This window comes from Pagrus major, chromosome 16 (genome assembly GCF_040436345.1).
Source record: "Pagrus major chromosome 16, Pma_NU_1.0".
NCBI lineage: Eukaryota > Metazoa > Chordata > Actinopteri > Spariformes > Sparidae > Pagrus > Pagrus major.
In genome coordinates, this window is record NC_133230.1 from 2,447,584 (window position 1) to 2,469,623 (window position 22,040).

The window sequence follows — 22,040 nt, forward strand, 5'->3', positions numbered from 1 at the left end:
CGGCTGAGGTTTTAATTTCTTTCTCTTCTTCCCATCAGGCTTTGAGGCTCGCTCTGCGACACCATGAGCTCCAAGGTGTGTAAGAACTGCGGCAGCTCGGACATCGATGTGGACCAGGCGCGAGGCGATGCCGTCTGCATGGGCTGCGGCTCCGTGCTGGAGGACAACATCATCGTGTCCGAGGTGGAGTTTGTGGAGTCGGGCGGAGGAGGGTCGCTGGCTGTGGGACAGTTTGTCTCCGCAGGAGGTGAGAAGGAGGAAACGATCCACCTGTGGACGCGAAAATACAAATTAGAGGCTGTTGTACTCGAGTGGCTCAGTTTTATCTCCACTTTTCCTCGATATAAAAGAAAATTTAACATTAAAATGTGTTAATAACTGATTACTTTTACAAGAAAGTTGGTCGTGGATGTTTTGAAGTCGTCACATATCGTCCAAATAATCAATCGATTGGATTTGATCGACAAAGGTCTTGATTTTCATCTGCATATTGATGAGACAACCTCAACTCAAAGTCCACTTACTGGTTGATTGTTGAGCTTTCAGCCACATCACATGGTCTTGATGGGTGGGCAGAGTTTGTTCAGGGACTTTAGGGACATCTCGTCCTCGTTTTAAGCCACCGTGAGAAATAAGAGGTCATAAAAGTAAACATCCATCATCCCACGACACCGATATGAAGTAAACACAATTTACTGATGAAGACGTTGTGATGGGGTTGAAAGTTAGTAAGTGGATCTTGAGTTGAGATAGAAAAAGTGATTGACTGATGTTTATTTTAAAAAGAAAGAAGTGATCTTACACTGATTTTAAAGACACTGAAGGAAACATAAAGTCAAGAGCCACTGGGAGTTGGAGAGTTTCTCCTTGTCAGATGAGCGTTTGGTGTTTTAGGAACAGTTTGGAAACACTGTGACAACATCTGTGTGTGTGTGTCGCTCCACAGCTTCTTATCAGTGTGTAACATTTACCTCCAGATTACGTCTGACCTTCAGCCTGCAGGACTTTTCCCTCCTGCTGCGTCTGCACAACATGTGTTAGATATATTTCCTCTGTGGTTGTTCCCTCGACTGTCCACTAGAGGGTGCTGTTGGATCACTTCTCAACCTCTCAGAGGGGAAAAGTTAGTTTTTTGTAGTCGTCCCTGGTGGGGACAGATTTAAAGCTCCCAGTGGAAACAAAGAAATGAATTATACTCCTTTTTATATTAAAGCCAGGACAGTAAAGAAATGACAGTTAATCTTACATTTGAATTCTGTAAACATTTGCATTCGTATTAACACCTCGGATGTGATGATAAAGGCTTTAAAAGTATGGAAACTTTTGGTTAAAGTCCCTTAAAGGTGTTTGATTTGACCCTTTAAAGCTGCACCTGTACCTGACGTGAGTGTGTCTGCTGTTTGTCTTCAGCTGGAGGAAACGTCCCGTCTTTTGGAGACGGACACTACACAGGCATGGGGAGAGAGTCCAGAGCTCAGACGCTGTCCAGAGGTGAGTGACCAGCAGGGGGCGCCACGTGTCTGCATCGAAGCCTGTGCTGCACATTTAAGCTGCTGTTTGAAGGAGAAGTGTTTGAGGGTTGTTGAGGGTCAGGATCATCATTCATGCACATGCTGTGTACTTTTTTTTTTGTCTCTATAGACGCTTTTATTCAGCACACAGATGAGGTCAGTCCAAGAAGGAGACGGAGAGACTTAATTCATGTGGATTTTCTGTATATTTTGTTTGAATTGCAAATGTTCTCTCATGAAGCAGCTGTGTTGCAGCACGTCGGTGTTTTTAACCTCGTCTGACACAACAGCCGAGTTATTAAAAGCTTCTCAGGGCAGATTTACCTTCGATCTTTTTATCCTGTTTGCTCAAAGAAACTCCTCGAACCACAAATGTGCCTTTCAAGTCAAAACAGCCTTTATATTCTCGTTAAAGCTGTTAAATCAAACGGATGCTGTTAAACATCTGTTATATTAGGTGAACTCCGATGTTAAAGCCAGACCTCAACTGTTGAGTGACAGACCCACACAGTGTTATGGCGGTGTGGCTTGATCTCACCGGTAAAGCCTGTCAGAAGAAGTTTTATTCCCTCTGTCATGGAGGTGATGTTTGATTTAGATTATCTGACCTTAGAAGGAGGCACCAAATCACACACCTGTCATCTTCTGAGCAAGTCCTTTTTTTTTAGTGTAATAAGAATGATCTATGCTGGTTAACTTCCTGTATTTTAAAGCTAACTGTAGCCCATTTCGCTTTTGTTCTGTCTCTGAAATGTTCCTGCATGCTAGCATTTCAGTGAAAATGACGGAACGTCTGTGTTGCAGAGACGTTATCTTCTCACGAAAGCCGCTTTAATATGGAGTGAGCAAGTAACGTGTTTCAGAATGTGAGGCGGTGTGTCCCCTCAGTATTGCCGTAGGGAACGAGTTGCTCATTTACGGCGATGTCACGATGCTCGGGGCTCAGTAGTCGATGACTGTCAGCTGTCGTGGACGGATGATGACGTCGTTCATCGGCTCGACCCTTGGACGACATCGCCCTGTTGAAAAATTGTCTATTTCTAGTTCACTTTTTTCTCAAAAAGCATGTGGAGGAGGTGGCAGTGGGTCTCTATTACAGAGCTCCTCTTGTTTGGATTTTGGCAGCTGGACAGAAAAACTTTTAAGAGATTTCACTGAATGAGTCAAACTGTAGGTGAGAGGAGGATGTGTCCTCCCCGTTCCAAGAGGGATTACTTTTAGAGTTTTCTGTATCTGTGTCAGCTCGTAACATCAGGCTATCAGTGTATCCGTCAGGCTCTCAATGAACCTGTTCCTCATTCTTCTGGGGACCCTGAAGGGACCCTCGGGGGCCCTTGTTGGCATCCCCGCAAACTCTCACTGACACAGGAGTTTCATCTCAGCGACTCCAGTGTAGAAACACGTCGACAACTTGCATTTAGAGACCAAATAAAACCCCCGTCTCTCTGCTGAGAAGTGGCAGACTGCCGGGCACGGAGCCAGAGCTCGGATACGACGGCGAGCAGCTGGTTACTGCGGCGACGACCGTCTGCTCCGCCGATGATGTTTCAGCGACGAGCTGCAGAGTCACAGAGCTGTCAGACTGCAGCAGACGCTGAGTAATGGGACTGTGTGTGTGTTAGAGCGTGTGCATAGGGGATTAGTTTAGTCACTGTGTGTGTGTGTGTGTGTGTGTGTGTGTGTGTGTGTGTGTGAGGAGGATGACAATTGGGGAATACTTGATATATTCTGACGGTGTGCATGAGGATAAAAGTTTTATAAGTGTGTGTGTGTGTGTGTGTGTGTAGGTCACACACTGATTAAAGGAGTCGTTTTTTGGGGAAGTGCACTTTTAACTGTCGCCCTCCTGCTGAGGATGAGACGAGAGTCTTAGCAAAAACAATGGAAACAAGGAGTCTGTCCAAAGCTGACAAAAGCTCACTGATGGACCGGTTTCACAGCCGACATTTTGACTCATCATCGCAGATGTGATATAAAAAAAAATTATGCTACATTCAAGTGAGCTGTTTGATTAAACACACCTTTGGACAGAGCAAAGCTAGCTGTGTCCTCCTGTTTCCAGTCTGTATGCTAAGCTAAGCTAAGTGGCTGTAGTGTTATGTTTTTACGGTACAGACATGAAATCTTTGAGACGAACTATTCCTTTAAGTGTGTGTGTAGGAGGTGTGTGTTTTGTGTGTGTGTGGAAGTTTTATTGTCGGTGGTTTTGGGAATACCCTCATGATGCTGTGTGTGTCTGTGGGGAGATTTGTGGCCGTCTGTGAGTCTGCAGCTCTTCTTCTTCTTCTTCTTCTCTCTTTGTGTCCTCCAGAAACTTTCCCCAGCGGCCGTCTGCGCCTCCTCCGTCTCACCGCCGACTGATTCATATCTGGGCGCTGAAACCCGGCCTCCTGCTGTATTAGTGTTGGACGATAACGTCTCACCGGTCTCTCATGTATCGGTCCACAGTGCGCCGCGGTGTCGGCGTCGTGACTGGAATTTAAATGTAGCTTTTAAAAAGCGGCTCCAGGCGAGATTTATGTATGAAAAGCGACTTTGTGTGAGTCACAAAGTGCAGCTGCAGTGAAAGGTCTGATTCCCTGCAGTCTGGATGGAGAGCTGGACGCTGTGTGAATGTATTGATACAGTGATATGACGCCAGATATCGTCCGTGATGCTCGTTAATATTAACAAGAGTCACTCGTCATCATCACCTCGTCTCTTCAGAGGCATGTTTAGTGTTCAGGCTCAGTCGCAAGTGTTTCCAGCAAACAAGCTCACAAGTCTGAAAGTTGACACGAACAGATTCCTGTTAACGAAACAACGAAACTGAAGGTTCACTGAAGAGCTTTCTCTGGAGCTTTCAGCCACATGTCACTGTCTTCAGCTCTTCTTCTTCGTCTTCTTCCTCATCGTCTTCTTCTTCTTCCTCTGTCTTCTTCTTCTTCCCCCTCCTCCTTCCACATCTTCTTCTCCTTCCCGTGTTCTTCCACGTCCTCTTCTTCCTCTTCCTCCTCCTCCTTCTTCAATGTCTTCTTCTTCCTCCGTCTTCTTCCTCTGTCTTCTTCCTCTGTCTTCCTCCTCCTCATCAGTATAGTGTGTAAATGCTCCTGGTCCATGACTTTGACTCCGTGGTTTTAGTCTGGTGTTCACAAACCGCTGATGCTATCTCTGTTATTCAGCTTCTGTGTACAAGATGAAGACTGAACTTTCCCTCTTGTCTTCTGCGTTCAACAAACATGAATGACAAGTTGTTCCTGTGTGTACTTGGACTGTATGTGTGTCTCTTTACCTGCTCTCTAACTCAGGTGTGTGTAGTCACTTGTGTTAAACCTCTCTGGACGGTTTTCTTCAGATTCAGTGGACGTATAAACTCCACTCTGCTTCGGGGTTGTCCCACATTTTCTTCATGTAAATGTTATGAAGTGTTATTTATTTTTTATTGTTTTTATTCATTCAGAGCCTCCTGTTATGGAGTCAGTTGCTGTTTTTGAGGTTTGAGCTGAAGAGTCACGCAAAGGGCAAGAAAGTAAGTGAGGAGAGCGCTAATTACAGCTGCAGCGCCGAGTGTCTGCCCTACTTATCATCTGAGAAACGAGCTCGCTAGAAAATTAGGGTAGCAATTAACTTTTATCTTCGCAGTAGCTGCTGCAAACCCAAAGCTGCACATACAAAACTCCTTTTGTACCTCCGTGATGTTACATCTCTGAAGTGGGGTTTATATTTGGGGGGTTTTATTTGGTCTCCTGCTTCGAGGTCTTTGGTTAGTTCTTGTTTTTGATCGTGTCTGTTTTTTTGGGTTATATTTGCACATATTTATGTATTTCAGTACCTTGTGTCTTCTGTTGGGTTTAGTTTGGAAACAAAGTGACGTTGAGCTTGAGGAAGCAGCGTCGAGCATCAGAGCAGAAGATAATCACGCAATTATATTATCTTCATTTAATTATGGTTTAAAATCTGATCAGGCAAAAAATAAACAAGCAGTTAGATGACTGCTAAAGAAGATCTGTGTGATTTAATCAAAAGCTCCAGAACCATTAATAATAAATTAGACCTGTGTTGAGATTGTTTTCTTGTCGTCTTCATCTGAGTCGATGCAGCAGCTGTATGGACTCATCCTGCTGGAATAATGAGAGACAGAAGAAGAAGAGAAGCTGAGACCCAGACGTGTGTGTGTGTGTGTGTGTGTGTGTGTGTGTGTGTGTGTGTGTGTGTGTGTGTGTGTGTGTCATGCCGATGTTGAAATCTTCTGGTTTCACTTCTGAAAGTGTGTTAAACCGAACATGACGAAACACGATGAGCTCAGAGCCTCTCACATTCCCACACACACACACACACACACACACACACACACACACACACACACACACACACACTTCTTTGTATGATGAAACTCAACATGGTGAGCTCATCAGAGGCCATGAACTCGACACACACACACACAAACTCTTTTGCGTGTGACGACACAGTTATGCAGGCTTGTGAGCACACATGTTTATTTGCACACGTGTGTATAATCACGCTGTCTCCAGGCGTGTGCGTCCGGACAGACGGTGGTGTTTATGTGCTCGTGTCCTGACGTGTGTGAGTCTCGGTTCATGTTGGGTTCAGACTTTCTCTGTGGTCACTAACGTATCAGATGATGGCGATGATGTCACCTTAACTCGACATAGAGACATGTGGGACTACATGTGAACTTTGACCAATCACAGCTCGTTGTTATTCACTAACAGCAGGACGTGTAAATGTGATCAGGCAGCAGAGACGGACTCGTTCGAGGGTCACGATTCTCAACAGCCAGCAGCTCAAACTAAAGGAGAGGAGGCAGAAATGATTATGTGAAGTACGGGTCGGCGATATGAAGAAGAATAAAATCCTCTCATCACCACTTCAAAAGTGATTCGATGTCACGGTATTAATATATATTGTGAGATGAAAATACTACTTCTTCGTGTTCGTCGTTGTCTTCCTCTTCCTCTTCTCCCTCCTCCTCTCGCCTCCTCTTTGTCTTCTTCTTCTACCTCGTCTTCTTCTTCCTCGACCTCTACGTCTTCGTCTTCTTCCTCTTTCACCTCTTCTTCCTCCTCGTCCTCCTCTCGCCTCCTCTTTGTCTCCTTCTACCTCTACTACTACTTCTTCTTCTACCTCGTCTTCTTCTTCGTCTACTGCTTCTTCTTCCTCCTCCTCCTCTTCGTCTTTGTCTTCTTCTACCTCTTCTTCTTCTTCTTCTTCTTCTACTTCTCTTACTCCTCCTCCTCATCAGTATAATGTGTATTTCCCATTATCACCAGGTTAAACCTTTGAACCTTGCCGTGAACTTTCTACTTGAATATATAGTTTTCTTTTCTGTCTTTGTTTCACTGATGTCAGACAGCCGTTGAGACGCTCACCCATCGTACACGTTTGAATGAAAATGGTCGCCATGTTGCTGTTTACTTACATGTTTCTGTGTACGTGTGTCTCTTCAGCCAGACAGAACATCAACACTCTGGGCCACCAGTTGCAGATGAACCAGCACTGTCTGGACACGGCTCTCAACTTCTACAAGATGGCGCTGATGAAACACCTGACCCGCGGCCGCAAGTCCTCCCACGTCATCGCCGCCTGTATCTACATGGTGTGCCGCACTGAGGGAACGCCACGTATCCTTAATGTTCATCCTCTTTTCTTTTTTATCAGAAGAAAAATGTTTACGAGCTAGAAATCAACATGTATTTGAGGCTTTAATGATGCACATGTTCAAGCATCTTAACCTGAAGCAGGACGGCACGTCAGAGTCTGCAGGTAACTTGTGATGTGAGCCAGCGGAGGACAGGCCGCCTGCCGCTGTCTTTCTTAATGTTTCATAATCCGCTAACGGCAGCTTATTGAAGTGGAGAGTGACGTGTCATCGTGGGGATAATGGGACTTTTAGGTTCATCCTTTTTTCATCAGCAGGGCGGCTCTCTGCTTTTTTTGTGCTGCTGTCGGTTTGCTCCTGACTCACTTCGCCTCCGAGGATGATGCTGTTATGTAACGGCAGCACAGGACGGCCCGGATAGGTTTACCTAATGAAAGAGGGCGAGGAGGGTGTAATGCCTTCCTGCTGCATTGTTTACCAGGCTTTTGTGTGTGTGTGTGTGTGTGTGTATGCAGGCCTGTCTGTTTATGCATGTTTGGAGGAGTGAGGCCGGGGTAAAAATAGCTCTGCTCACTTCCTTTTCCACAGCTGGGTGAGTCGGTAATGTTGTCGCAGGGGAGAATCAGGACAAAGATGAAGGCTGAGGGAGAACGGAGCGAAAAGAAAACATCCGTCTCATCTGGAGTTTAATTTAAAGACGACCAACCGCACAGAAAACTGGACTGTTGGCATCTTAACTTCTTTCCTGTCATCCGCCTTTTTGTCTTTCTGACCAAAAGTCAGGGAGGAAGGAAGGAACGGGAAGAAGGTGGAAGGAATCAAGGTCATTTATTTGTCATTTTAAAGCACCACGTTGCAAAGAGAGGAAAATCGTCAAAAACGTGTGTCCTTTAAAACCGTCGCATCAAAACTAAACTGTCATTACCCCATCAATCAAACGTGTCAGCTCGTGGACCGGCTGTCACCGCGCAGAGACTTGATAAATGACAGTAAATTAACAAAGCGTCAGTCGTCGATCCAGTTTGTTGCTTCTGTTCCATCGAGCTTCCTCAGAGAACTGGAAACACAGCATCATCTCTGAGAAGGCATGAAAACAGATATTTTGTTATTTTAAATATTTCCCAAAACTGACTTTATTGCTCCTGTTTTCGTCTCAATAATGCTCCGTGCACATATAAAACAGAGCTTCTAGCTTCTCTTGCGTGAGTTTCTATCCCTCTGTAAAGAAATGCATCACCTTGCGTTGAGCACTAGGGGGCGTATGTCTGTAATTAAGGACACAAAACAGATTATCGGTTAAACACACAGCAGGACTGAGAGTTTCTGTTCAGAGGAACATGAAGCGTTAAAGGGTGAACTGCAGTTAAATGTGACAATACAATGAGTTTATACTAAATAAATGTACTGAAGTACCTCAGCTGAGTACAGTTTGGAGGTAAAAGTACTTTAAAGTAAAGAAGCAATAGTCTGGATGGTTTATATTCACTTCTGGGTGGTTAACATTGGATCCTGATGTGAAGACTTAATCAGTGGAAAGCTTAAAGCTAATGCAGTTAGCTGTGTGGTCGCTAAATCCTAAATGTCAACAAAATAAGAGCGTTAGTGTTAAATAGGATGTACCACAGTAAACCTCATAATCTTTGTCTCAGTTTGTAGCCTAAAAACATTAATCGGCTAAGGAACAAAACACTGAGGAAGTGATGTAGCCGAGGAGAGACTGTGATGAGTCGTATATTTACACTTTTTTTAGGCTCTCCATCAGTTCAAACATCTTTTCTCTGGATATTTAAATACGAGAGATTTTGGGCTTCGTCCTCCCTGTTGCACAGCACGAGGTGTAAGGTCCCAGATGTGTTGAAGGACCTGCTGTCGTTTATTTTCCTGATTAAGGGAGTCGTCTTTAATCTCCAGACGGCGCGCTCCGGGATTATCTTTTCCATTTCATCTGCACTGCTGCTAATTCCATTGTGAGGCCTTTTCAGAGGAGCCCCGGCTAATCCACCCGGGGCAGCCTGGAGACAGGTGCTGGGAGGGATGGGACGTCCAGAGGCTGAGGAGGCAGGTGTGTGTGTGTGTGTGTGTGTGTGTGTGTGTGTGTGTGTGTGTGTGTGGGTCGTCTGGTTGGAGGTGACGGGTTCAGACTCTCATTTGATTTACTGTCACAGCTGACGGAGCCGAACATCGTTTCACTTTTTATTTCATCATCAGCGGGACGCCGGCGTCCTCTGTGCAGGTGTGCGGTCACAAAATACACTTCAGATAATTAGTCGAGCTCTTCAGGTGAGCATGCAGGCGTGAGAGCACATTTTTAAACAAACAAAACGCATAAGTGGCGTGGGATCATGGGAGTTGTTGTCTTCATTGTTAGACAACCAATAATTGTTGCTGAAAATCTATCTGACGTGACTCGAATGAGGTGATGTTTACCTCGATAACTCTGACTCAGATGTCATAGCGATGAAATGAAACTACAGGTTTCTCTGGTCAGAACATTGTTGGAAACATTCGGGATGATATTTGTGCACAACTCAACAAAATAAACAACAATCATTTTCTATCTTTGTCGTTTGATTTGACCGTATGGAGTCTGATGTGGGTTTGTCTCTGTGAAGGAAGCTGTTGGTCACAAAACTGAATGTTCTGGTCTTGTCGCCTTAACCAGTTGTCCTCAGACATGCTGCTGGATCTCAGTGACCTCTTACAGGTAAGACTACAGTCAAATTTTAAACAAATGATCATTGTCACTAAAGTTTAATCTGCTGATTATTTTCTCGAGTAGCCCATGAACAGTAGAAAATAGATTAAAATGTCAATCATGACTTCCCAAAGCCCAAGTTGACGTCATTAAATGTCGTTACGGACGGGACGATGGATCGCAGTAAAAAACACTTGTGAATATCATCACATGAGACCTGACAAAGCTGTCTAGTGTGATAATATACAGTCTTACAGGATGCTCTGATTTATTTAGGGTAAGCCCGCATATTTTCAGTCATTCCTTAACCCTGAGTGTGTCAGCGTGACTGAAGGCTTTTTAACAAGTTAAAACAGATGTGTGAAAGAGAAGCAGCTAATTTGAACACTCAGGAAGCTGAAACCATAAAATATTTGACATTTTTGCCTGAAAATTGACTTAAATTATCAAAATATTATCAAAAAAGTTGCAGTTACTTTCCTGTTTATCGCTTAATTGCAACTCTAGATAAATCGCTGCTCTTTTCTAATTGATAAATCATTTATTTTGCGTAGATTAATTCAGTAACTGTGTGAAAATGAGCCTCTGGAAGCACTTTAAAACCTCCTAAACTCTAAAATAACTTTTTCCAAACTTTGAAGACAACTTTTTAATCCCCTCTTTAATGTGTGTCGATGGCTCCCACCCTGTTACCGCTTAAACACACACTCCTACCACTCACCACCAGTCCCATAATGCATCTCTGGCTAACCGCTCGGTCCTGCAGTCATCTTGCGTTCAGACTTTCGCCCATGTAATTAAACCTGACTTGTGTGTGTGTGTGTATATTTAGAAACCCCTCCATTTGTCTGCATATTTAATGGCAGCCGATTCACAGTGAGTCAGGGGTGTGGTGGTGCTGGACATTTCTCAGAGTCACAGCTGGTCGGGGGGCTTTTATTTTTATGCACCCAGCTGTCCCGGAGGAGCCGGCCCAGTCCGCCCCTCCCCCGCCGTCCACACCCTGGCATGAGGAGGCTGGGAGAGGATTTGGAGTGGATTTTGGGTGGGTGGGGTTGCGTGGGGGGTGTTATTAATGTCCAGCTTTAGCCTGCTGCTGCGGTGGCTGCAGGGCGGAGATATTCCACCAATCACTTTTTATGGATCCACACCCGGGACACTTGTTCTGTGCTGCATTGTTTGGATGAATGAAGAGCTCCGTCAAGCATATTGGTTCAGATCAATACTGGCTGTAAATATCAGCTGTTCTCTGCTTCTTCTGATGCAGTTCAGGCATCCAGATTTGTATTAATTGGATCACATGCTCTGGATGTTTTTCACATTTAAGATTGCGTGTCTCTGAGCACATGCAGGGTTTTGAACAACAGGTGTTGTTAGAAAGTGAACATGTGGAGGATCCTGCACACTGACCACCGCTCCATCTGTCAGGGATCTCTTCAGGCCATCGAGAGGGGAATAAAATAATGTATTTAAATCACTGGACAGTTTACAGAAACATCTCCCCTCTTATTTATTCCAAGCTGGTGGATTTGAGATGTTTAGACTTCTTAGTCTTCTTTCTGTCTTTTTATTGGGAGGAAAAAATACATGAGAGTTTTAGGAGGACGTTTGGCTGCAGAGGAAATAGTTTAGTTTTTATCTTGACAGGGACAATGCTCATTTATGAACATAAAAACAACTGCGGATGAGGCGAAGTTAGCGTAAGACAGCTAATTTTCATCTTTCCAGAGGTCCAGAGTGTCGGAGGACTCGACATGAGTTGACTCGAGTCAGATTGTCACAAATTTGAGACGAGCTTGACTAACGCTGATAAAATACTCGAGTTTGACTCGACTTAGACTTGAGCCAGATGTCTCAAGATGACTTGATTTTGTGTTTTCAACAAGGAGAGGAATAAGAACTCAGATTGCTTCACTGAGAGTAAAAAGATTATCAAAGATTTAAGTGATATAATACAATTTAGCAGATACCCAAATATGATTAGACTCTATGAAAGACAAGCTGCAGATCTGCCAATAATCCATCTTTATTACTAAAATATATGTCTTTACATAACGTATCAAATTCACTGGTCTTATATTTTTATGTATTCATGCAGCGCGGCAGTTTAATCACTCAGAAATTGCTGAATTTGACACGTCTGAAAACTTTCTTCTTTGGTCCGAACACGATTTAAGAATCCGTGTGACTGAACTCTGAGCTCAAGTCTTCAAATTAAATTTAATCAGCACTTTGAACTGCCGGCAGTGGAGGTGTTTGAGGGTTGAAATCGAGAACCTGAGAAGAATATAATCCCCTCTGCAGTCCGCCGCAGCGCTAAGTGAAACTTTCCGGGTCGAGGGTCAACTCCGAACGATCAGAAACACGGCGAGGTTACTTGATACTTCACGGCCGAGTCTCAACAGGTGGACGCAGCGACAGACGGTTCAAGGAGAAGAAATTTCAATTAAAGGATTCCTGATGGGACAAAACAGCTGCTGTCAACGAGTCTGCAAGTATTCAGCTGCCTTTAGTTAGCACTAAACGGCCCTTGTTGGCTGCTTTTTGGCCAACAGTCTTAAGTAGAAGGTAGATCGACATGTTCTTGATTTAGAAATGGCTCTATTGGCGAGAGTGGTGTCGAAAAAACACGTCTAGTTTCCCTTTTTTGAATGATGAATCCCCCTACAGTCACCTGCTGGTATGGAGAGTTTCCTCTTATGCAGGCGCAGAACATACAAGCTGGTCTTTCTGGTGCGTTCAAGTTGCCTTACAGTCGGCCTTTGTTGCCGCTAGCCCTTGGATGTTTGCTCCGTGTGTCTGGGCCCACAGCAGAGGGGAACTACGAGCGACACCGTGTGATGGATATAAAAATGTTGATTAGTGCAGCTTTAAAATACTTAAAGTGTTGTTTTTGTTCCTGAGTTTCTTGAGACAGTCAACAGTCATGAGTGACGACCCACATCCTTGTTTGAGCTGTAATCACACAGTCCTGCTTGTTCCACTTCCTCCTCCTCCACCAACATTTCCGCCTCTGTGTACAAAGTCTTCGCTGGAATCCACTTCCCAGAATAGCAGAGCAGCATCTGCGTCCCTGCCCGACTCCAGAGGGGTCTGAGAGCGAGAGTCCGTCTGTCTGTCACCCCCTCACCCTCCAGCTCTGGAGGTCTGAAGGAATGACAGAGATCTGACCCGAGTTCATGACCTGAATCCTGCAGCTTTCACTGCCGTCTGCTTCAGCTTTCAGCCCCTGATGCCTCCACAACTTGATTCTGGGCTGTAATGTTGATAATTATTGTAGTAGATGATAGATGTGCAGCCCTGTGGCTTTGTTATTCATCATTAGATCCTTTCAGATAGAGCGGGGGAGCGTCAGGGATGACAGAATTTACTGCCGAGCCTTCTGGAGGTGTTGTGGGTAAAACACAATGAAACATCTGTGAGGGGAGGCGCCAGCATGATAACCCTGATGACACACTCGCCTTCACACACCACCACCAGCACCACCACCCGCCTCCACCCCTCAAACATCCTGCAACACACCAGGTTTCTGCTCAGCCCAGTTTAACTGCATCGTCAGGTCCTGTAACAGAGTTTAAATGTTTCATCACATATTTTATCACATTTAGGACTCGATATTGTTAGAAACATTATAATTATTTGTGTTTTCAGTACAAATGTGAAAATTATGTTTTCAGTGCATTGTTTTGAGGAATATACGCATGTTTTTCCTCTCAACTCTACTTTGTTCACTCAACTTATACGAATGTGGCGGTGCAGACGTCTGTGAAACGACTAATAACTGAGTGAAAGTGTAAAAAGGAAATCGATCCGAATGATATTTTGATTAGAAATTAGCACAGAGCTGTTAGTTGAGAGGCTGTATGAGAGGGAAAAATCGCTTCAAACCGCCCAGCGCTGAGCTTTTAATCACACATATTGATGTGACATGTTCTGCTGTAACCTTCGGGTCGATTATATAACCAGAACACTTAACCTGACGGTGACGCAACAGCCTTATTTCATATCCCAGCAGTCTGTTTATTACTCTCAAAACACACCAGTCATCCCCAGTCACATCCCAAACTCATGCTGAGCTGTGTAGGGCCAACTGAGGATGTACTGGATCATGTAAACACCAAAATCCAGTTTTTCTCTGACACACACACTTTGCTCTTTGTTTTAAACGATTCCTCTCCTCCACAGGTGAACGTCTACGTGCTGGGAAGAACCTTCCTCGTTCTGGCCAGAGAACTGTGCATCAACGCCCCGGCTATAGGTACACACTTCACTTACCGTCACTTTTTTCTACTGGACTTGCTCTGCAATACTGTGTTGAATTAAGCTCTCAAAATTAATCAATATTTTCATTATAGAGTAATTATTCTTAGAGCTGCAACAATTAACCGATTAATTGTCAATTTTTAAAGTAATCAGCAACTTTTCTGATAAGAGACTGATCAGTTTGAGTCAAAAGTCCCAATTCTCTGTTTCCAGCTTCTTAAATGTGAATATTTTATATATATGAATTTATATTTATATGAAATATTTCCTCCTCTATGACAGTAAACTGAATATCTTCGGGTTGTGGGCAAAACAAGACATTTGAGGACGTGCTCTTGGGCTTTGGGAAACACTGGTCGACATTTTTCACCATTTTCTGACATTTTCTAGACCAAACAACTAATGATTCATCGAGAGAATACTCGACAATGAGAACAATTGTTAGTTGCGGCACTATTTAGTCTAATTTTCTGTCATTGCTGATGTGATGATTTGTTTAACAGGGCTCAAACAGCTTTTAAGAGTAAAATGCAAGCACTTAAAGGTACCTAAACCAAAAATTATATCAAGGACACAAGCAAATATGATGACGGGATCGTTTCATATCACACATTATGGGATTTTGTGGTTAACATGACTTTTCCAGGAGTGTATTTAAAGTCAAGCACACTTCTAACCTTGAAAACACAACTACTCAAATTAAGCATTTTCCAAATTTTCAAGAGTTTTAATGTAGTTTTCTTTAACCTAAGTGTGCTCTGTTCAGCTGTATAAGTCAACAAGACCATGATAAATACCAGGTCTGGATCAGCACATCTTCAATATTTAAGGATCGTGATTAAAAGGAGAGTCTCTACTTTCATCTTATCAACAAGACTCTCAGAGATCTGTTAAGTAACTCATCTGTGGCCTCAAGACCCTCCTGTTCTCATAAAACCCAGCTGCAGTTCACCCTGCAGTAACCAGAGGGCGCTGCAGCCCCTCTAATGCCCCACTCCCTCACCCAGGCACCATAATAACGTGACATCTGTGGCTTCGATCACATTATAACCTTTATGTTTTATCATCAGGTGTATAGGCATTCTTGTACAGAACACATCTGGTCATCTCTAACAGCATCAAGCTGTTAACAGTTTTACAAAAGACACAACGTTTCTGAGGCCGTCCTCTGAAGTGCAAAACAACTCTGTTCGACAAGATTTCTACTTTTTTTTGCATTTAGAATCATAACACTACATAAAGTTTGCTCCTCGTGTAATATTGCTGCTCGGACTATAGTAACAACATCGTATATAGACTTGCAATTACACAATTTTGAAGCAGTCCCTACTTGTTCCAGTTGTGGAGCTCAGCTTGATTACATAACCACAAATCACTGTATTAATGTTGTTTCTACAGCAGCCGCAGCCTTTGAACACAGGCATCAGAGCGAATAACGTTAACCCAGTACTTAAATAAAAAAATAACATTAAATTAAATAAGATAAAACAACAGCTCCTTGGCTTTTTAAAATAGTCTCTCAAAGAACTAACCAGGCCATTTAGTGTGACATTAGTCAAGTGTCTTTAATGCTACATTACGTTGAAGGCTGGGAGGCGACGATGAGCCTAATTCCCATCAGCAGTCCAGAGCAGCTTATGCATAGAACACCAGCTCTGGGATCTGTCCTCCCTGAACTCCGGTCCCGTTGGTGCTGTCGGAGGAGCACTGGAATTGAAATGTCACCTTCCCACACTGCACCTCCGTCATGCCCTCCTGGCCAAAATAGCTCAGTTCATTCCCGTCCAGCACGGCGCTCACTGTGTAGAAGGCGTCCTGCTCCACCTGAACAGGATGCTCAAACCACACCATGAACGTACTGCTCGACCCGTCTGACACAAACTTTGTCAGGTTCTGCGCCAGCGTCACCCCCTGTCTCTTCAGTTCGATTTTGACGCTGTACTCTGCTTTGCCGCCGCTCGACCCGTACAGCCCTAGACCACCGATAAAGATCCTCTTGTCCACCGCGAACTGAATGCTGTCGCACCGGCCACGGTAGCGCCACTGATTGCTCCGGTAGGCCGAGGACTGGAAGCGGTGGCACCTCTGAGGCGCCAAACCCTTCCTGGCAGACAAAGGGAAGTCCAGTTGCGGCTTTTTAGCCGCTGTGTACCACAGAAACACATTGTGCGTCTCCTCCAGTGTCAGGATATCACATTGCGCCGCGCCATTGGCAAACTCCTCCAGGCTCATGGTGGGGATGCGCACCAAGAACAGCGCTTTGCCAAGCACCTCTCTTTTATTACGAGTTGTCGGACCCAAACCTTGTCTCTTGCACTCCGCTGTGGCCCAGTTCATAACGGCCTCGAAGACCACCACCTCCTTGGTGTTGAGTGTCTCCCTCTGCAGGATGATCTCCAGCGTCTGCAGGTCGATCTCACAGAAGCCCTCGGAGCAGAGCGAGAGCTCGGCCTGAGCGTCGATCACCTCCCAGCAGCGCTGCGTCAGCTCGGGCTCCTCGAACAGGCGGCTCTGGGAGAGTAGCACGCAGGCGTTCTTGGCCTCCAGGCTCGTTTCCAGGAAAGTGACGCAGGCTTTGGCCAGTGCAGGAACGATGTACTTCTTGGCGGCATACAGGGTGGCCAGCACCGTGTCTGCCTCCAGGTCGATCTCATCGCTGTACATGTACCTGCGAGAAGGTAAATGACCTGTTAGTTGCTGCAATTTAAATGCACCACAAGGAACTTTCAATAAGGAGATGGTTCGGGGAGCTATTTTTGTATTGGATGAGTCCTTAAATTAAAAAAAAAATGTTATGTTCAAGGACTGAGGATGAATTGAGTGATCTCAGTCTGATTAAAGTAGCTGCTCTGTAGCCTGGTGGTGCGTCATGGGGCCGCCAGAATTAACAACAAATGAAAGTTCCCTCTAGCTTTAACCTACTTCGACAGAGCGACATCTTCTTTAACAATATATCACACAACAAGACTTTGGGTCCTCTTGGAAGAGCTCACCTCTCTCATGCCCGCTGCATCAAATACCCACAGAGGAGCAAAATGGAAAAAATGATAATCTTTTTTCTTCCTAAAGAGGATTGTGTGCTTAACACATGATGCCCTTTCCACAAAAAGCCCAACACGCAACCGTCCGTGGGGCTGGCATGAGCAACAAAAGCCAGTTATTTATAACTACTAGTCTGTATGTACTGTATTCCCCTCTAAGAAAATTGTCAGGCTGTGGATGAAGAAAAAGGGAAAAAATGTTTCTAGTTGGACAAAGAGCGCTGAGAAAACCAGCAATTACAGAGCGCTGTGCCGCTGCCACTGCTCTCTGGCGCTCGCAGCATTTTGGCATTCGCCTCCGCTTAGCTTTGGATGAGTAATAATATGCTTTGAAGTGACACTGACTGCGCTTGTCATCTCTCCTTCTGGTTGGCTGTGTGTGAGGGATGGTGAGTGGCTTACTTCAGCAGAATTAGAAAAGCAGCAGGTTCCACATCTGGGATATGGATCTCAGACTCCTCCTCCGCCAGATCGCCGTAAAACATGGCACAGAAGACCGAGCTTCCCACGGCCAGCACATACTGGGAGGAAGGGAGGGAGGAGACAGATGCGTCAGAGAACGAACACATGCGAGCAGATTCACTCGTCTTCAAGTTCAATAAAAGAGCACAAGTAGTTCTTTTCAGTAGCTGCAGAGAGACACAACTTCTCCTCTAATCTAACAGACAAACAGAGAGAGAGATCAAAATAATGTGGGAAAATCTCTTTACCTTGTGTGCTGGAACCTTCTGCGATCCCCCCGTGGGGCCAACAATGAAGTGGACGTCAGCCATCAGCTCATTGTTAAACATCAAGGCGTTCCTAAAAGCAGAGCAGGTTTCATGAATAAGCCTCAGTCAAGTATTGTATAACATCAAGTCCTCCCACACTCTCTCTTTGCCCAGAGACATGGGTTTGGGGAGGATACAGCAACAGTAGCAGGGCTGCCGTTTGCTTCTTTATCAATTAATCTGCTGATTGTTATCTTGATTAATGGTGTGAGGAAAGCCCGTAACGAGCTTCGGTTGACTGTCCAAGAAAAAAGGCAGTAAATATTCACAATTGTGAAGCTGGAGCCACTTAATGTTTTAATTACATGCATATGAATCTTCTGTCCTTTACAGCACTTAAAGTACAGACTGAGCTAAACACAAATCATGTGAAATCACTCAAAATATCAGGTTGAATGAAGTTTTTTTTTTCTCCATTTTTGCTGAACTTCTTTCTGATATTCTGCATTTTTAAAAGAAATCAACTGAAGTGTAGCATTCAGGCATGATGAATATGATAGATCAGACATGCGTCTTGACATTTTCTGCAGCAAATGCTCTGTTTTAACCTTAAAATGCTATATAGATGGTCATTAATGGGTTAAGAGTAATGTAACTAAAAGAGTAGATCCTGCAGGAGTAGTTTCCTCCAAAGTGTAAAGCTCCACTATTGAGTGAGGCTACTAAAGGCTGAGTTTAGTGACCTTATGGTGCTTTTTAATCTCTCTTTTTTTTTTTAAATCACTACCACGTTAACACAGTGAGTTAGAGTGGCTCTGGTGCTCTGTCACTACTTCACAGTGATCTTAATGTTGCTTTCTGGTCGTTCATGCGCAGATATTAGTGATATTTCCAGCGGTTTAGCAGCAGACAGTTTGGACCGGGAGTGTGTTCTGGTACCTCTCTCTCAGCGTGGGGTGGCTGCACTGCCAGCTGGGTGGGTCGACGTTGTTGTTGTTGATGTTCTGCTGGGTGGTCGGGGTGGTCGCCGCGCTGCTGCTGCTGCTGGCCTGGCTCACCTGCACCTCCTTGGTCTTCTCGGTGTCCGCCACCGTGGTGCCGTTGGACAGGTTGGTGGTGTTGTTGGTGTTGGCGGCGGGGTACAACTCCGCAGCCATCTTCTCCTCCTCCTCCTCCTTCTTCCTCTGCTGCTGCTGCTGCTGCTTCTTGCTCGACAGGGACAGAGTCAGGATCTCATAACATACCGGCAGCCTGCCCGGGAGCTTGCCGACCTTCTTGGACTTTTTCAGCGTTTCTGGGAGAAGGAGTAGATAAGTCAGACACCTCATGATCCGGCCATGATGGAGCAACCTGCAGTCTGCCGTTGGCATCGGCACGAGCAAAAAAAACGGTCGTCGTCGGTATCCGGTCAAGTGAATCTCTCGCGCGCTGAAAATGAAGTAACTGACGGGGCCGGTTCGTCCGCGGAGGATTCAGCCTTTTCCCCCCTCAGTGAGATTTAAAACGACATCGACGGCGAAGTTTACACGACAACATGTAAATATCCCTGTCCCGCGTCCAACTTCGACCACAAGCACTTTTGCTCCGTTTCCTGGCGGTCACCTCATCCTCTCCGGACGGAGAAATGTCCGCTTGTTTTCCCTTTTTTTTTTTTTTTTTTTCAGCGAGTAGGTAATCCGGATAGTCGCAGCTGGTATTCAAGTCCCTTCCTCTGTTTTCCCACCCCGCCTCTGCGTTAATCCCGTCGGATACTTGTCCCTCTTTCTCCCCGACCGAGGCGAACCCAGCTGCCGTGTTCCTCCGGCCGTCCTCACCCGAGGTATACACTCATTTGCGGGGAGTTTTTAAGGTCCGCTTCATTTTCTCTGCGTTTTTTTTCCCCCCTCTCTTCGTGATCTCCTCGGACGCCCAGGGCTCGCTGAGGACCAATCAGATCCACGCCCCGCGGTGACGTCAGGAGAGCAGAGGCGCCTCCCCCAGCAGCTCCGCAGAGTGCGTCACCGGGCCGAAGCCCCGCCCCCTCCCTCCCTCCCTCCCCTGTCCAGCTGATCAGAGCCGGGATAAAAATACAATTAAAGAGAAGGTCGCTTAAATACGAGCCTGCAGGCCGCCAGTAATGAGGCGACATGACCCCGAGACACGCAACACGTCGTCCAAGTTACAGTGGGACACCATGCTCTGATGTCAGCTGCGATTTACGCCTTATTCTGTGTGTTATTACCGAGGTGGAGAGGCTGTGACACGTCCCAACCCCTCAGTGCACGAGCTCTCCTAAAGGAAAACACCCCACTAATTAAAACCACGGTCAATAAATTATTTATTATGAAGTTATTAAATGATAATGATAAGCACATATATAGTTATATACTTATTAAAGGGAGTAACATCGCGGTTTATATGTTGCATTTGACCATGTTGTCATTTGGTGTGGACTCAATGGGACTTCCTGGTGAAATAAAGATGAAATTCAGGAGGAAAAAAGTCTCAAGCAAGTCCCAAGTCATTTGTTCTTAGGCAAGTCAAGTTGTGATTTACATATAAAGGGAAAAAAACCCTTATTTTGTTTGTTAATATCAAGGTGGAGAGGCTTTCCTAAAGGAAACACCCCACTAATTAAAACCACAGTCAACAAATTCTTTATTATGAAGTTATTAATGATAATGATAACCACACATGTCGTTTTACATCATAAATACTTATTTCATACTTATTTATTTTTCCAAAAAGACAGTAACATCACAGTCTATATGTTGCATTTGACCATGTTGGGACTTCCTGGTGAAATAGTCATTTTTTCTTGAGCAAGTCAAGTTGAGTCTTTAGTTTAAGGCAAGTCAAGTCCCTGCAGCCTTTCCTGCACTTTCTGATCTTTATAAAGAGAAAAGACAAGGTAACAAGATAAGAACCTGTCTGATGATGACATTATTGCCCAATTTATGTAAGCAGTTCAAAAAGTCTGATTTATTTCCTAATTTTTGTTCAGCCAGAAATATTCCCTCACGACACAATATTACATTGATTCTTTGAAAAGCGATACAATATATGCAGATATCACAAAGTCTGCCACGATATGAGACAACATCATCTACCCACTTAACACAATCCGTTACAGAAGAAGCTGCCACCACTTTGTTTTTCTGTTTTTGGCCATAAAAGAAGAAAAAACAAGAAAACATAAAGTTTTTAAAATTAGCTTTAGTCTGCTAATGCTGCTGCCTCGAATGCCTGTTTTTCTGTGGACCCGTCTTTTCTCCAAAGTCCAAAATATTTTGTCCTGAAAAGGGGAGTAAATATCCTCATCATCTTGTACTTGGCTGCTGGCAATAACGCTGTTTGAATGTTAAGGAACAAGGTGTGCTCGGGTGGAACGAGGTGACACAGACGTAAAATGAGAGTTTCAAAATAATGGCACATCTTTAAAGTGATGAGAAGGATCAGTTTTTTCACGACACCCCTAATATCTGACCAAATGAACGAGGTGACATCGTATCTACATATTACAGTGACGTAAAACCTCATCAGTGTTCAGTCAGGTTTGGATGAGTGAGGGCTTCTTCTCTGATTATCAACAATCATACAGAAGAAACTCAAACAGACCAATTTATAAACCTGCAGTAACAAAGAAATAGACCAGAATCCTCTGCAGCTCCGAGTCAGTTTGGGCTCTTGAGGGACGGGCGCAGCTTCCCCCACAACCGACTGATAACACTTTAATGCTATTCATGCAGCTCCGCTCCCACATTTGATTGAAAGGAGCGAGTTCGCGGCCCGTCTCTGGGGGTGGTCCAAGTAATTTTGGGGGAATGTCGGGAACAGAAGTAGAAGCAGGCGATGCGGGTCGAGGGGGAAAGTGGCTACACGAAAAAAGTAAACTCCAGCACTCCATCACAGAATGACTCCTGGGCTGTTTGAGCATCACAGATTGATTATACTCGACAGTGAAAGAGGAGTCCAGGTGCATTTTTTTCCCCCCCTTAAACAGCCTCTTTTTTTTTCTATGGAGATCTTGCCTGGCCTCTTACAGATGGTGGAGCTCGGAGCAGTGATGGCGAGCTCTGCAGACGTATCATTACATGGTGCGGAGGGGGGGGAGGGATCAGCCTGGATCTGATTACCAGCTGGCTCTACCAGCTTTCCACTGGACTGCTCTTTAAACGCAGCCACTGACTTCAAAGATATTTGACTCCACTGTCATGAAACTCTTCTTTTTGTCTCTGGGCT

At 44.8% G+C, this 22,040-nt stretch overlaps 2 protein-coding genes across 2 annotated transcripts in view; one reads left to right on the top strand and one right to left on the bottom strand.

The window, feature by feature from the left end:
- brf1a (BRF1 general transcription factor IIIB subunit a) overlaps positions 1-22,040 on the top strand; it is a 90,876-nt gene that overhangs the window by 1,999 nt on the left and 66,837 nt on the right. Inside the window, exons 2-6 of the mRNA XM_073483926.1 lie at positions 39-247; positions 1,411-1,491; positions 6,959-7,132; positions 9,783-9,814; positions 13,991-14,063. Coding sequence (XP_073340027.1) covers positions 64-247; positions 1,411-1,491; positions 6,959-7,132; positions 9,783-9,814; positions 13,991-14,063 — 544 coding nt within the window. The 5' untranslated portion in view covers positions 39-63. The remainder of the gene's footprint in view (positions 1-38; positions 248-1,410; positions 1,492-6,958; positions 7,133-9,782; positions 9,815-13,990; positions 14,064-22,040) is intronic.
- Positions 15,103-19,746, bottom strand: LOC141010817 (BTB/POZ domain-containing protein 6-B-like). The gene is made up of 4 exons (XM_073483927.1): positions 18,759-19,746; positions 17,820-17,910; positions 17,512-17,630; positions 15,103-16,736 (listed from the first exon to the last, which is right to left on the bottom strand). Exons 1-4 carry the CDS (start codon positions 19,187-19,189, stop codon positions 15,704-15,706), a joined length of 1,674 nt encoding a protein of 557 aa, XP_073340028.1. The 5' UTR covers positions 19,190-19,746; the 3' UTR covers positions 15,103-15,703.